General features: G+C 44.5%; 1 protein-coding gene across 5 annotated transcripts in view; it reads left to right on the plus strand.

Annotated features, from left to right (window-relative positions):
* Nucleotides 1-16,200, plus strand: part of RPS6KA1 (ribosomal protein S6 kinase A1) — a 113,326-nt gene that overhangs the window by 58,193 nt on the left and 38,933 nt on the right. Inside the window, exon 1 of one of the 5 annotated variants that reach the window (XM_083750750.1) lies at nucleotides 8,242-8,330. The exons of 3 other annotated variants lie outside the window; for them this stretch is intronic. In XM_083750750.1, the coding sequence (XP_083606876.1) occupies nucleotides 8,301-8,330 (30 nt within the window). In that variant the 5' untranslated portion in view covers nucleotides 8,242-8,300. Of the gene's footprint in view, nucleotides 1-8,241; nucleotides 8,331-14,744; nucleotides 14,873-16,200 lie in introns of those variants that run through there. One more of the 5 variants, XM_083750751.1, reaches the window with a different exon arrangement.

Genomic DNA, 16,200 nt, shown 5'->3' on the forward strand with positions numbered 1-16,200 from the left:
TGAACCCTCACTACTATCTTTCTGGCTCCATCCTCAGTGAGGCAGCAATCCTAGACATGTTTGCTAGGGGGTAAGCCCCACTGAACACCCTAAGACTTGCTTCCAAGTAGACATGTATAGGTTTGTGCTGTGATGATTATTTTTATGAAATAGACAACAATAAACTGCTAATTCTGTCCCCTGGGTTCAGTCACCAGTAGAAGGTGATAGTGATGATAGATTTTGACAGAAGCAAATGTGGTTGCTCTGAGAAGTCTTCTGTCTTCGAAAATCTGCCTTAGTTGGTGCTGTGTATACAGGGCGGTGGCTGAACAAAAATATCGACCTTTGCATCTGTTTGCTTTCTTGCACTGCTTTTTTTTTTTAAGTGCAGCTGCAGCATGGATTATGTGTTGAAGGTTCTTTACATCTGCAAGGAAGGATATTCTTGCTTGGAATGGTGTCCCCTTCCTTCTTGGAAAGGTGACTCCTTCCTTCACCGTTCAGTGTTGAGTGTCTCCTTTTCCCCTTGTGTCGTGCCTCTCTTCTAATATGCCTCACTTGCTGGGTTGTGGTGGGCAATGAAGCTTTCCTAGTTTGGCATTGTAGAGCTGAAATAACATTAGTGCTAGAAGTCAGGAAGACTCTCCTTTAGATTATTGCCCTAACCAAAACTCATTAGGTGGCTTTAGGCAAACTTTTGTGTCTTAACCTCAGTGCTCCTCCAGTCTCTGACATGGGAATAATACTGGCCTACCTTCCAAGCTTGTTGTATGTGTTATGTATTGAAGTTCTCACCCTGGCCAGCAGGAGTATTGTGTATGTAGTTTTCACTCAGGTCCACGTCAGTTATTTTAGGCGGGAAACCCTGGGTTGTTGTTGCTACAATGTTGACAGCCGGCTGCCTATAAAAGCAGGCCGGCTGAGCTGTTTGCTGTTCAGTTTTCTGTTCCAGCTTACAAAATAAAGAGCTGCTTTGGAGACATCGCTGTGTCGTCTGCCATGTCTACCCACTATTCTACAGTATGGATTACTAAAATGAAGTTCATGAATATTGAACTGGAAGCCTGGGACTCCTACACTTTGACCCTATTTAAAACACCATCATATCACTTTAAACAGTCAAGGCTTCCCCCAAAGAATCCTGGGAATTGTAGTTCTTTCAAAGGTACTGAGAGAAGATCCCTATTGCCCTCACAGAGCTGCAATTTCCAGAGTAGTTCAACAAACAATTCTTCTTCCCATGGAACTCTTGGAATTGTAGCTCTGTGCAAGGAATAGGATGTCCTAACAGCTCTCAGCACCCTTAGCAAACTACAGGTCTCAGGACCTGGGTTATTTGGGGAAGCCATGATGAAATGAGTTTAAAAAGCAAATGTGGATAAAAGAGGACAGAACAAAAACAATTAAAGACATAGCCCCAAAGAATAATAAGTGGTGATGTGGCAACCTGCATCAGAAAATTTTCAGTTTGCACGGGGAAATTTTCTGTCCTAGGGCATGATATCATTTTAGCATGTCTATTTTACTTGTATTTAGTAAATGAAGCTAAAACATTGATTTTGATAAGCCTGCCTAATATTTTTTTGTAGTTGTCACTAATTTATGTAATGGCCATTTTTCCTTGGACAAAGCAAGCACAGAGTGGGATGTGGGTCTATTTTTGGGGGGGGGAATTATATCCGATGTCCCTGCTTATAAAGTTAAATTATAATAGAAATACTTTCAAAAGTGTGATGTATCTTTACAAAAGGGCCATGGAAAGGTGGTGGAGGATGAATCCCTGACACCCCTCTGTTTATGGAGAAGATGTAAGAGAACTACATTTCAAAGAAAGAAACAGATTTTAGGTGCATGAGTTAACTTTTCAGTGCTACAAACCAAATCAGAGTCCCGTCCCCCCAGTATCTAGCTGCCTCCATTCTAGCATCTGTAAATGTCCATGCTTGGGGGGGGGGTGCAACATAGGATGTGACCTGTCCTTGTGCAGAAGCCGCTGTTGGTCATGCATGGCTTGTCTCTCATGCTTAACACCGGCAAGGCCTCCCTATATGTCTGCCTCTGCACTTAAAGCTGCCTTAAGTTTCTGGATGTCTAAGGTCAAGCTGTAGGGTTATTTGGCCCTGGAAAACAAAATGTGCCAATGGTTGGGCCACTCTCCAAACCCATCCTGCTTCTCCCCTGCCAAAAATAAAAAAAAACAGTCAAAGCCACCTTCATTTAACTGTTGCACCTGCCACATTTCTACTGTTCCGGCGCTGCCCGTTTTAAATCTTGAGTATCAGTGAGATGAGCTTATGGGGCTTGGGGAGATACCATAGCTTAGAGAGTTAGCCTATGGTAGGTAGGTAGCCGTGTTGGTCTGCCGTAGTTGAAACAAAGTAAAAAAATTCCTTCCAGTAGCACCTTAGAGACCAACTAAGTTTGTTATTGGTATGAGCTTTCGTGTGCATGCACACTTCTTCAGAGAGAGAGAGCGAGAGAGAGAGAGAGTGCATACACCTGCATTATACGGACAAGGTCCCAGTTCAACCCCCAGCATCTCCAGTCTTTTCTTTCTTCAAGGAGCAGGAAAAAAACTTCTGCCTGAGACCCTCTGCCAGTCAGAGGAGACAAATAGTCTGCTCCGATGGAAGGCAACTTCCTAAGCTTTTAGCATCTTAATTGCATGATGACTGTGTTTGCCCCCTGGTCTCTAATTCTTAGACATGCTGCCGTCAGGTTTTCAAGCTTGTCTGTTCAGTGATGAGCACAATTAAAAAGTACTACCAGAAACCTTTTAGTGCATGGTTTCTCAATATGTGGTGGCCAGCCACTATTGTTGCAGCCATCAAGGCACCAGATTTCTTTTATGGGCTGGAATATGACTCTACTGTCACATTCCATATCTGCATACATGCACATGATTCCGTAATCCCGTCTGCGGCCACAGCTGCATACCAGTTTGAGGATACTTTCTGTAGCTCAGGTGTGGGTCAAAGGGAGGCTGAGAGGTGGCCCAGCATCTGCTGGCCTCAGGGCTCCTTGCAAAGAGTTCTGGACAAGCGCAAACTATGCTGGTCTAATCCAGCAAAGCACGACTTGCCCTTAAGCAAAGGGATAAAGGGTTTGGAGTTGTTGTTTTTTCGCGTGCAGTTGGACACAAAATAAGGAGTTGGAAAAATTGTGTGCAGTTGGAAAGCTGATAGGGTGCAATTTGTAAAATGGGCATTGTGTGTGGGGTAGATTTCACATGTTAGACATATGTGCTTATGAAGCACTTAACATGTCAGGTATAGCATGTATGAAAATTTGTAAGGGTAGAATGCACTCAATCAACTATCCAACCATATTAAAACATTTTCTTCTTTTTGGCCAGAATCTCTGCTTGCTGCACCTTTGGGCAGTTAATTCTTCATCACATCGTTGCATACATCCTTAAAGGAATCCTTTTCTGTGTGCCTGTTAGTTACTGGGTTATGGCAGATTCATCAATGAATCGCTGCTGTATAGTAGATATTGCAGAGGGTTCGACCATATGACCCTTGGGAGTTGCTTCCAACTCTATGATTCTGTGATAAGAACTACTGACTCCTATGAAGAAACCACAACTGATGCAGGGTGTAAACAAGGAGCAAAGTATGTTTTGTGTTCATTCAGCTGTGCATCTGATGGGAATGTTTGCAGTTGGAAATTCTGCTTTTAAAACCCTGCTTGGGATCACAGAGCACAAGACGACATATGGCTTTATTGCTAAGAGATCCTGCATATCCGTTTAAAAACACATCAGTGGACCACTGGGAATTCTAGTTCTAAAAAGAAAAGTGGCATCCATAAGCCTAAAGATAGTTTATCCCTCCTGTTCTCCTCTGCAAACAAAAACTCTTGGATAACACTTTTAGTGAAATATTTATCCTTCCTGCTTCTTACTGTGGAGAGGGAACTTTCTCAGTGGAAACCCCTCAGCTATGTAATTTCTTGCCCACAGAGGTGCATCTGGCACCATCACTGTGTACTTTTTGTTGTACTGTATTCAGTTCGAAAGCACATTAAAGTACAAGTAGATAAATAGGTACCGCTCCAGCATTTCCGTGTGCTGCTCTGGTTCGCCAGAAGCAGCTTAGTCATGCTGGCCACATGACCCGGAAGCTGTACGTCGGCTCCCTTGGCCAATAAAGCGAGATGAGCGCCGCAACCCCAGAGTTGGGGTTTTTATTCTGAAAATGCGCCTTTTACCCTGACCTTTGAGATACATACAGTGGTATCTCGGGTTACATATGTTTCAGGTTACAGACTCTGCTAACCCAGAAATAGTACCTCAAGTTAAGAACTTTGCTTCAGGATGAGAACAGAAATCGTGCTCTGGCGGCGTGGTGGCAGCGGGAGCCCCCCCCCATTAGCTAAAGTGGTACCTCAGGTTAAGAACAGTTTCAAGTTAAGAACGGACCTCCAGAACAAATTAAATTCTTAACCCACCCTGTTCTCTTAAGTGTCACTTACTTTAATGATTTAATATTGTATTTTAAAATGCTTGTAGAAATCTACTAATTAATAATAATAGGTTGTTTCCAACTAAATTCTACCCAGAGTTGACTGAAATTAAGTGATGTACACTAGTCACACCCATTCATTTCAGTGGGTTTAATCTGAATATAAGTAATGTTGAATACAACCTAATAGTAGTAGTAGTAGAAGCAGCAGCAGCAGCTACAGCAACTGACTTATGCAGCTGAATTACTCCAGGATTCAAGAGGGCTGCCCATCGCTTAAATTGTTATATAGTCAGTGGGATATTCCTAATGGTATATTTCAGTTCCTTGGGGAGAGAAAAAAAATGTTTCAGTCTTGCATGGTACATGCATGACAGGCCTCTATCTGAAATAGGATGCTGCTGTGTCTCTAGGTTGGGCTTGGAGAATACTTCTGGTCTTGGATGGAGAAACAGGCAGGGCTTTGTTTTAAAGCAGGTACTTTACCTTGGCTGTTTTAGTGACCTCACTGGGAGAGACTGCGGCAGCGGTACTCCTTTTTATTTTTCCCTTGCAGCTTTTGTTTCATTGGGGTTGGCATACATAACTTTCCTCAGGCAGCAGTTTTGGGAGTTATCATTAGGGCTGCAAATTGTCAATTATTTAGCTTATTAAATGTTTTAACCACTTGGGCTTCCTCCCTCCGGCATCAAAACACCTTTGAAGATCTTTGAGTGCTTCTATTTGAGAGCTGCTATTTTGTAACATACAGTACACAACCTGCTAACTAGCAGAAGAAGAAAAAAAGGAAAATCCGGGTGACATTGCTGTCCAGTTGTTGCATTCTGGTATTTCCTGTGTTTTGTCCTTCCATCTCTTAAGATTATTCTTAGTATATATTAATTGATTTATACCCCACCTTTTCCCCTGATAGGGTTCAAGACAACTTACAGATAAAACAAGAATGGCTAAATACATGGGTGGAAGGGCAATCATTAAAAAAAACCACCTGCTTTGTGGTATATTTAAGGGCAATTAATGCCAGCCTTTTGCACAACTGACTGGACTGGCAAAGCCTAATTCACTCCAGCATTTTCTGGTTGCAGCACTGCTTTTTACCTGTCCAGAATTCATAGGACTTTTGTTAAAAGTTAAAAAGCAGAGGTAGAGAACATTTTGTCAGCCTGGGGGCTCCATTTCCTCATGGGAAAACCTTCTGGAGGTCACATGCCTATGATTGGCAGACCAGATGCAGAACTGTGGGGAGCAATAGGTGTGTCTCCTACCATCGTAGAATCGGCTACACCCCAGCCATGCAAAAGTGAACTGTTTCTGGTCCTTCTCTATTTCTCTTTCTCTTTCTCTTTTTCTCTTTCCGTTGCACATGGACATACACACTCCCTTTCCTCCAGCCAGGCAAACAAGAAGCATTATCACAGTTCAAGGGCACATTCCAGCTAAGCAAAAGCACTCAGGAGTGAACCAGTGAGGGGTGTTGCCTGGGGAGACTACCAAAGGCTGGACAGAGTGAGCTGGAGGCTGCATGCATTTGGCCCCCAGTCCTCAGGTTGACCACAACTGCTTAAAGGAAGCGGGAGGTTCAGTTCAGCCCACTTCCATTTCCAGTCCATGAACAGAGTGTTTACCTGCATTGGTCTCTGGCACCTCTCCTATCATATGTTCTGCGGTATAGTCCCTTTTCCCCCACCACTTCTTTTTTCAACAGCTACCTCTTACCTTTTGTAAACTTTTAATTCTTGCACTGAAGTGCAAGTGTGCAAAAAAGAAAAAAAACGGGAAAAAACAAGTAAATGTTCAAACTCTTTTGTCTGGGACGGATATTGTTGGAGCATTGATGGGACGGATATTGTTGGAGTACCCACTTTTTTTCTCTGGTGTTGGGGTGGCCTCTGCAGGACTGTAATGGGCACTAATTCAAGCATATTGTGTAATCAAAATGAAAGACCATCTTTTTGGGGAGTGCAGTGTAGACCAGCGTGTTAACCGCTCCTAAGATCCACAGTTTTCACGAAGCTGACTTAGTCAACCTATCTCTTTTGTGCTTCCTGTGAGTGTCAGATTACTCCTTTCTCACTGCTGCTGCTGTCTCTGGCTTCTGTCCTTTCAACGTCAAGCATCCATGGCTGTTTAAACAGGGAATAATGGAGGACTGTTAGGACTTGCATTGGAAATAGTTGACCCTATTTCCCCTGCCCCCCCCCAACCTGCCTTTGTTCCACAGAGTTATCATGCCCCCTTGAGGCTTGTGCAGTTAGTACAACTTGCATGGAAAGCACGCGGGGAATTTGTTTGTTGTTTGCTGGGATCCTAACCTACAGAGAAGCCATTGCTCACAAGTGAGGAACTTGTGGTCCTCCAGATCTGATTAGGCTCCAGCTCCCATCAACTCCAGCTGGCATGGCCAGTCATTGGGCACAATGGGAGCTGTAGTCCAACAACATCTGGAGGACCAAAGGTCCCCCTCCCCATCTGAATGTAAACTCATGTTTCTAGGCATAGGAAAGCATCTGTCTTTGACAGTTTTTAAGTATTGCTTGGAAATATAGGAATCTGTCATATATCACTTCAGACCATTTGTCCATATTGTCTACATTGATTGGCAGTGAATCCTTGGGGTCTCAGGCAAAGGGTCTTTCCTAGAACCTGCTTACCTGATCTTTCTGTGTTGGGGGTTGAACTTCAGGCCTCCTATATGAACAGCAGGTGTTTTGCCTCTGATATGTGGCCCCCATGATTCAGTAGGGCAGCCCCACGGGCAAGATGCTGCTGCTTCCTGTCAGCTCTCCTTGCAGGAGGTACCTGAGCACTGTGTTTGTAACTCTTAGCGCCCAAAAGTGCCAGAGTCAGTCCCAGCAAATGGGAAATGCAAATGCAAATTATGTGTCTCTTGTTGCAAGAGGCACAAGGAATTTTACAACTCTGAGAACTCATTCCGCATTAAACCACAAAAGCACTTTGCTTAATCCTACCAGCAAGTACAGACACTGGCCTGAGCTGTACATGCAGGAGAATGAGGTGGGACTGAGGTGATAGAATGGGCTGCACCACTTCAGCTTGTAGCTTCTAAGGTGGGTTCCCGTGAATGCTCTTTCTTTAAAAACAAAACAAACAAACAGACAAAACTTTCCTGAAAATAGAAAAGCAGCACAATAGGGAGGAAAAAGAGCTGGGATGAATTTCCACTTAAAGGGGAGCATGTGCAAATATGACCACCCCACTACAGTGTCAAGTGGTACAGTCTATTCTGCCACCTTATTCTGTTGCATATATAATGAAGCTGGCTGAGGTTTCTGACCTTTCTTTTCTTTCTTTCTTTTTGCACACCCTAGAAATGCACCAGAGGTGTGGAATGTGAAGGAGTCTGGAATCTAAATGTTTAAAATGAAACAGAAGAGCAAGAGTGTGGTTGAGGCAGAGGGCGTTCTTATTTCCTGCTGCAGTTATTTGCTAACCTGAAACTCCGTCTTGTGGCTTTACCATCCCTTAACTTACTGGATTAGTCTCCTGCAGTGGGGGGGGGGGGGCGGGGAGGACTCACAAACCCTGTTCCTACACCATGCAGCAGAAAATTAAGCTTCGGGATTTGCTCACATGAGAGGTAGTGATGGCCACCAGCTTGGTTGGCTTTAAACAGGGTTTAGATAATTTCATGAAAGATAAGACTATCATGGTGGCTAGTCCTTATGGCTATGCCCTACCTCCAGCGTTGGAGGCAGCCTACCTCTGAACAGAAATTGCTGGGGAGCAGCAGCAGGAAGTGTGCTAATGTGCTTATGTCCTGCTTGCAGGTTTCTCATAGGACATGAGCACATTAGCTTGCAGGGAGACAAGCACTCGCTGGAGCCAGAGGCAATGACAGGCAGAGCCACCCGCGGACTGGTTGTAAGTAGGCATGCAGTTGATAGAACAGTGCCCCATTTGCCCGAATGGTCCAGCTTCTGCTTGTGTGTTACTATGGATCATGGAGGTTAACAGCCAAATTTAGGAGGAGGGAGGGACAAATTAAATGTGTCTTTTTAAAAATCCTGCCTTTGTCAATTAACTTGGGGTTCACAGCGAAAGACCCAGTGCACTTCCATGGAACGTACCCCTGTTTTCCCTTAGCTCAGGTCGGCAACTTCCACCCCTAAATTGATCTTCTCATTTTTATGAGGCATCCACACACTGCCAAATTCCTCTTTAGCAATTGGCAGTGTCTATTTGCAGCCTCCTGGACTTCACACCTTCCGGAAGAGGGTTTCCTTCCTGTGACAACTTTATCTTCCTTGTAATGAGAGATTGAGACATAAATAACCACCTTTTGTTCATTTGTGAACCTGTGTTGTGTGGTTGTCTGTAGGACGGCTTTACTGTTGGGCAGAACAATTCAAACCTTCTCCACACCCACCCAACCTCTTCCTGGCCAGAGTTTTGGCTTCATCTAAGGCAGACATGGGGAAGCTGTGGCCCTCCAGATGTTGTTAGACTCCCAACTCCCATCAGCCCCATCCAGCTGCATCTAAAGATATTCCACTCCTCATCCCTGCTGAAAGAGCTTGAGATTAAGAGATTGCCTTGCCCATTTTGTATCTCTTGTTGTCCAGCCAGTGTTAGTGTAAGAAGAGGTGGGGAAGAGGTCTGGCCACAGACCCCTTTAATGAAACATGTCACCTGCCCCATACCTGATGCCCCATACCAGTGAGCAGTTAAAGGAGCCCACGATGCTCTGCCTGCTCATGGGCAAGCGGGGAGAGCAGTGGGGGTTGTCTCAGCTGGAGAGGGGGAACCTTCCTGATCCCCTGCTGAGCTGCACAAACAAGCTGCCTTGTCCCAGCCCGCAAATGCCTGGGTGAAACTGCCTCACCTCTCAAGGTGAGAGCTGGGGCAGTTTCACTCAGTGTCTCGCAGGCAGAGGCCAATGCATCTTGTTTTTTCAACATCGCGGTATATCACCAAACCGCAGTGTTTGGCTTGCGATACACCGCGATGTTGAAAAGCTGTTATCGCCCTTCCCTAGTAGATGGTCCCTCCCACCTGTCAAAGTTGACCTGCCACAGTGGTGAAGAGAGAACGATGTCGCCCACCGGGCCAAAAAGCCGCCCAGCTGCAATAATTTTCTACACCTTTCCTTATTAATAAGCGATTGGGTAAGTGATCATGGCAGGTGTTTAAATATTTACTCATACATGCAATACAAAATAAATTAGGCGTAAGTAGGGTACTTCAATCTCTGGTTTCTTTTGTAGTTTAAAAAAAGAAAGAAAGAAAGAGAAAGAAAGAAAGATCTAGGTTCTCCTAACACATACTTCTGCAAAAATAGAAATAAAAGGCTTTAAAATGTGCAGAGGGTGTGAGAATCAGAGGCTAATTTTTAAATTCAGATTCTCCAACACAGCTTTCTAAGGCGTCTCCCAAACTGGTTATCTATCCTGGCTTTTGCCACCACCCCAACTTCTCTGGGTTATTTCCTTGGGTGGTTTTTCTTCTTCTATTATTCTTTCAGGCTACTGATTTAGAAACTCTGTTCCCGGGAACTTTGAGATTTCTTGATACCTTATCAACCGTTTCCTCTTTGGTCAAAATGTTTAAATAACAGCAGGCAACATTCCCTGAAAGAGAACTTATTTATCTCTGCTGATCTTCCTCTGCAGTGCTCTGATGCCAGAGACCTGTTTTGAGGGATGTGCTCAGTACACTGAGGGGACAATGAAATTTTGGCCAAAGAACTGTTTTGCTCCAGTGTACTCCACTGAGCCCTCTTCTGAGGAGCCCCAGTGTGTTGCAATAACTGACAGTGTTCCCTGAAGGTTGAAAGTTTGAAAGCTACCGCTGTGAACTGTGCCAAGTGTGCTGGTTGCGCCTAAACACAGCTCTTATCATTTTCCAGAAGAAAATGGTGTCAGTACAAGTCTGTGCGTGCAGCACTTGCTTATGTACACAGTAAAAGTGTATCAAAGCACGCAAGGGAGCCAGATGTGTGTGTCTGCTCCGTGTAAGCATTTTCTCACAAGTTCTTAAGTTCTCCTTCAATCTTTTATTGACCTTTCACAATACAGCAGTAATTCTGTCTCACTGAGCAGTTTCATATTGTCTGGAGACTTGCCTTGCCCACCCATCCCCTAAATATGAAATGATAATTGTCCAAATTGTTTACAAATGAGATGTCACATTTTTGCTCGCTCCCCACGTTTTAATGGCTATAACTCTGAATGCAGCTCTGGGTACAGCTTCATGCTATTCATTTTCCAGGACTGTGAGCCATAAAAATGCCTGTGTAGGGAACAGTAGGGTGTGCCTGGAGTAACTGTGCATGTTTGGCTCTTGTGGCTTCCCTACATGTGCATGCATGCACACACAAGTATATCTCTACACATCAGTGTTTGGCATAGGCACATATTGAGGCTGTAGTGGCCAACCTCTTCCCAGAACCAAGGAGGAAGTAGCCTCTGCACACATAAGAAGGTGGAAGTGCATCTCTGACTATCCACAGCAAGGCTTACATTCTCCATACTGGGAATGCCATATTTTACTATGCATGTTACAAAACAGCAGTGGGGGTGGTGGAGCTCTGGCTCAAAGGCTGCCTGTGGCCCTTGGTCTAATTTTCATGTGGGTGGGAGGAGCCTGGGCCCCTGGCCAGAGCCACCTGTTTCTCCCCCTGCAGCCCACTGGACAGGATGCAAAAAACGAAGAGTTGTTGGAGAGTGAGTGAAGGGGGCAGGCAGAAGGTTCCTGGCTCAGTCCCTGGCATCTGTGGGTAGGGCTGCAAAGTCTTCCTTCTGAAATGCTTGATTGCTGCTGCCCGTTAGTGCAGACAGTACTGAGCTACATGGACCCAAAGGCCTGACCTTGTATGTCCTGTGCAGACATTTTGCAGGCATTTTGTGGGGAAGGACTGTAGCTCAATGACAAAACACATGCTTTGCATGCTAAAGTTTTTAGGTACATGAAGTTATGGTCTGAGTCTGACATAAGGCAGCTTCATTTGTTTAAAACACCCTGGAGAATACAATATTGTACTCTAGCCTGAATACGGATGCCAGGGGAATCTCCTTGGGGAGGGCATTGCATAACCAGGATCCTGTGGTGTCATTCTGTGATTTCTAGATGTCAAGGAAGCCCTAAGAGGTCTTGGCAAATGTGAGCATGTTGGTATGGACGAAGGCACTCCATTTGGGTTAACACCACAATGAGACCAACATTTATTTGATTCTATTATTTGTATGTGTTATGATCTGCACGTGCAGGCTTTTTATATATAGCCTTCAGAGTGAGGCCAGAAGCCCACTTCTAGTGCATAGTGCAAGAGACAGCTGCTGTTTTGGAACAGCTTTTATCACACCGGCAGCTTCCTGTTTATGAAATTCTGATCCGTGCTCTGGTTGTAACCAATACTGATTTAGCCACCTTCTACAGGATGCATTTGATTTCTGTACAGGAGAATGGCTGGCTTGCCTCTCTCTCTTTTTTCCGTCTCCGCAGATCCACAACTCTGCTGGGAGATCAGAACATCTCCCAATCAACTGGTGCTTGTGTTTGTTAGCCTAGCAGCTGCTAAGGTAGCGCAAGAGCTATTTCACACAACCTGCAAAGGTGTAGCGGGTGGGAGAGGAGAGTGAATTTGGACAGAGTTTGTAACTTGCAGAGAAGCAGTCAGGCATCTGGTCTGTCTAGGGCTCAAGCCAAAATTCTTTTTCCATGCTGGTATTGTATTACTGCAGAGAGTTTATCAGTAAGCAGCAGCAACTGCAGTCAACGCACTCAAGTGGGATTTTCTGTTATACACTCGTATCAATTTCCATTCTTATACAACAATTCTTTTCTTTTGGAAAAGAAAACATATAAATAAAATTCACATACAAAAAAGCACTCAAGTGGGAGTCTAGAACATAAGAAAAAATGAAAAATTTCAAAGGATGGCTGTGTTTTGGTTTGCATATTGTTCTGACAAGTTCAAATTAGGTACATTTTGCCATTTAAAGCAAACTGAAAAATATATATCTTCCATTCCTACTGCTGTGCAGGTCTGCCTAGATTTGGGAATTCTGCTCTGTTGTAGCCACAACCAAAAATTAAAGTCAGGGTGACCTTTCTTCCCAATTTGTTAATCCACAACACTTTCCTTGCCTCTAGTTCCACCCATCATCTTTTCTGGCTCTGCCCAGCACCAGCACACAGCCCCTGCCCTCAACAGATTATAGACCCTCCAAGTGTCCCCAGGGACAGTCCCACTTTTACAGAAGCTGTCCTGGTTTCTGATTTGATCCTGAAATGTCCCCCTGTTCCTTAGGATGTCCCTATTTTTATCAGAGAAATGTCAGAGGGTATGGAATTATCCAACCCCTGAGCCATCTGAAGGTAGCCCTAAATAGGGAAGTTTTCTTAATGTTTAATTATGTTTTTATATACATTGGAAGCTGCCCAGAGTGGCTGGGGCAACCCAGTCAGATGGTTGGGGTATAAATAGTAACATTATTATTATGGAATAGGATGCCCCTATATTCATTGGAGAAATGTTGGAGGGTATGATATTCCCCATTAGGGCAGGGATTTGCTGGGCTCCATGTTGCAGCCAGCATGGCCAGTGGTCAGAGATGATGGGAGCTTTAGTTAAGCAACATCTGGAGGGCCACGGGTTCACTCCAACTGCTTTCAAATTCATGATGGACATACTGCACTTGGATCCCACCCTTCCTCCTAGAAGCTCGGTCAGGTAAGAATTTGTCCTGAGTGTACCCTTCACAACAAGCTTGTGAGGTAGCTTAGGCTGGAAGAAAGTGAGCGACCCGTGGTTGCGCCAAGGGTGAGCATCACAGCTGAATGTGAGGAGGAGATTCCAAGGCCCTATCCACTACTGTACTGTAGTGGTTTCAAAGTCTGTACCTTGAAGGAACCCTCTTCACCTTGACGAACTTCTATTCATGCTTATGATGGATTCTTTGGCTTAGAGTGCATATTAAGTCCCATGTGACCCCATACAGGCCTTTTCAAGGGATGCTAATAACTGCCTTGCACCAGATCACACTTACTTATTCATCTAGCCCACTATGGTTCGACCCTGACTGACAGTGGCTTTCCAAGTTCTCGGGCAAAGAAAAGCATTTCCCACCACCTGCTTACTGATCCTTCTAACAGAAGGTATTAGGTACTGAACCTGAGATTTTACACGAAGCAGATGCATGGATGAGATACCTTGCAATCACTATGAATGAACTCGGTGTTCTCTAGAATACACCCAGTGCTTCAGTGCCTTTATATTGTGGAGGAAGTTCAGTCATGGTGGGCGAGGTGTCTTTTTCGCAGAAGTGTATCTACTGTTAACTTCTCGTTTAAGGAGCCCTTGCTAAGCTTTTGCAGAACAGAAGAGTTCCTTGGAACACATTTGAGATTCCCTGCATAGTTTGAAGTCCAGCTTCAGGGTGATTCTCCAGATGATGATCAAATCTTAACTTTCTCTAGAAAGGTCTCTGCACCCCTTGTTTGCTCCCATCTCTGTAGGTATATGTAACCATCCCATCTCTATGTAAGGCAGGGATGGGGAACCTGTGATACTCCAGACATTGTTAAACTTTGACTCCCATCAGCTCCAGCCAGCCTGGGCGATGGTCAGAGAAAGTAGGAGTTGTTGTGCAGCAACAACCGCACCATGTTGGCTTCCTCTGCTATGAAGCATGTCATCTGTACCTGTCTCTGATCATAATGTTATTGCGAAGAAGGCTGCTTCAGAATGGCAGTAACTTTCTGCAAATGATACATTCATTCTTTCATACACACACCTTACGATTTGGTGGTCCATATAGGGGAACTGTGTGGGAGTTGTCAGCTCTCCACGTTTCCACATCAATTTGCGATTTTTAAAAAAAGTCCTCATGAAGATTCATCAGCAAGTCAGTTCAAACATCTCTTAATGGATACATCTTTGTGTGCAAGTTTGCCAAATATACACATTTTTTGCATTGCAATTTCCCCTTATATTGTGCATCCTTCTGTGCAATTCTCAATAACATATGAATTCTGTATGCACAATTTACCCTAGCATATGCACTTTTTGAATGCAGAGAAGTGTTAATTTTATAGGCCAATATTTTAAAGCTGTGTTTTGGTTCACATATATTGTTTGGAAATGTGCAAATTAGGTAGATTCACATTTCTGCCTTATTCCTATCTACGAAGCACATTAGGGATCACACCCGAGGTCATTTGCCCTTTCAGTACCTTTCTGATTCATCAGCTGGGCTGCACGCTAGAAGCACTCTGTGGTTTATCTGTGGGGAAATTGCACAGTTTCCTCTAGGCGGAAAGTTCCAAAATATGCCCAGATGACATAGCGCTGCTGCCCAGAGCAACCCTGCTGGCGTCCATGCTCAGGAGAAGGTGGCTAGCAGGCGATGGGAAAACAACTTCCTAGAGCTACAGAGATGATGAGGCTTCTCTTCCACACCAAGGCAAGTGTTATGATCCCTTGTGGTTGTTTGGGCTGGGCTGGGCTGTTTACAACACAGCTGGCCCCCTGCTGGTTTGTCTGCTTGGAGCAGGGGGCAGAAGGCCTGAGAGATTACCAGGGATGTGTGATGAGAACCGAGGGCCTGTGGGCAACTTTTAAGTGTAGATTGTTGCTAGATTGTTGTAGAATTTGTTGCTAAGTTTTGGAAAGTCCAGAATTTTAGGGAGGCCCTCTAAAGGGATGGGGGACATTGCCTTATACCAGCTGACATTGTTTTGTCCATCTAGCTACATGTTGTCTCCTCTTCGTGGCAGTGTGTGTCCAGGGGCTCTGGCAGGGAGAAGTCTTCCACCTTTGCCTGCACTTCAGGCTTTTCAAACAAATTCACTGGCCATCGCTAAGTACTTTTTGCTGCTGCTGCTGTCCCAGCCACCAGATGAGGTTTGGAATATTGTTGTTGGAGTTGTGAAACTGTTTTAGTTTTTTGTTACAGATAGGTAGCCGTGTTGGTCTGCCATAGTCAAAACAAAAAAAATTCCTTCCAGTAGCACCTTAAAGACCAACTAAGTTAGTTCTTGGTATGAGCTTTCGTGTGCATGTTTCAGTGTATCTGAAGAAGTGTGCATGCACACGAAAGCTCATACCAAGAACTAACTTAGTTGGTCCTTAAGGTGCTACTGGAAGGAATTTTTTTTGTTTTAGTTTTTTGTAATACTGAAGTTTGTTTATAGTGGGTATTTTAATGGTTGCAAGCTGCTTTCAGGGACAATTTTAATTTTAAAAATGATGAGATATTTATTTGCAGCCAGGATTGAACGTGTCCCATCTGAATGCAGTGCTCTGCCACTCAGCCAGGTTTATTCCATTTATTATTATCATTGTTATAATTAGGAATACCTTTGTGTGAGTGAATGAGAGAGAAGAAGTGGGTATTTATAGGTGTCAGCTGGTCTAGTAGCCAGACTCAAGGGCAGTGGCGTAGTGTGGGGGGTGCAGGGGGGGCCGGCCGCACCGGGCGCAACATCTGGGGGTTAGGGTTAGGGGGTGCAAATCCACGGGTTAGGGGGCACAAATTACTTGCCTTGCCCCGGGTGCTGACAACCCATGCTACGCCACTGCTCAAGGGTCAGCTGCCTGGGCTGCTTCTTGTGGTGGCACCTTGACTTTTGGAAACTTCCCTTCCCAGTTGCCTGGCACCAAATTTAATTTCTCCTCAGCACTGAATAAAAGCATTTCTTTTTTGCTGGGGCTGTGGGCTTTTCATGGCTTTTAGATCAGTCTTGCTACCTGCCTTAAGTATCTGCTTTAATAGTGCTGTCTTAAACATTG

This window comes from Podarcis gaigeae (genome assembly GCF_964106915.1).
Source record: "Podarcis gaigeae genome assembly, chromosome: 8".
Taxonomy (NCBI): Eukaryota; Metazoa; Chordata; class Lepidosauria; order Squamata; family Lacertidae; genus Podarcis; species Podarcis gaigeae.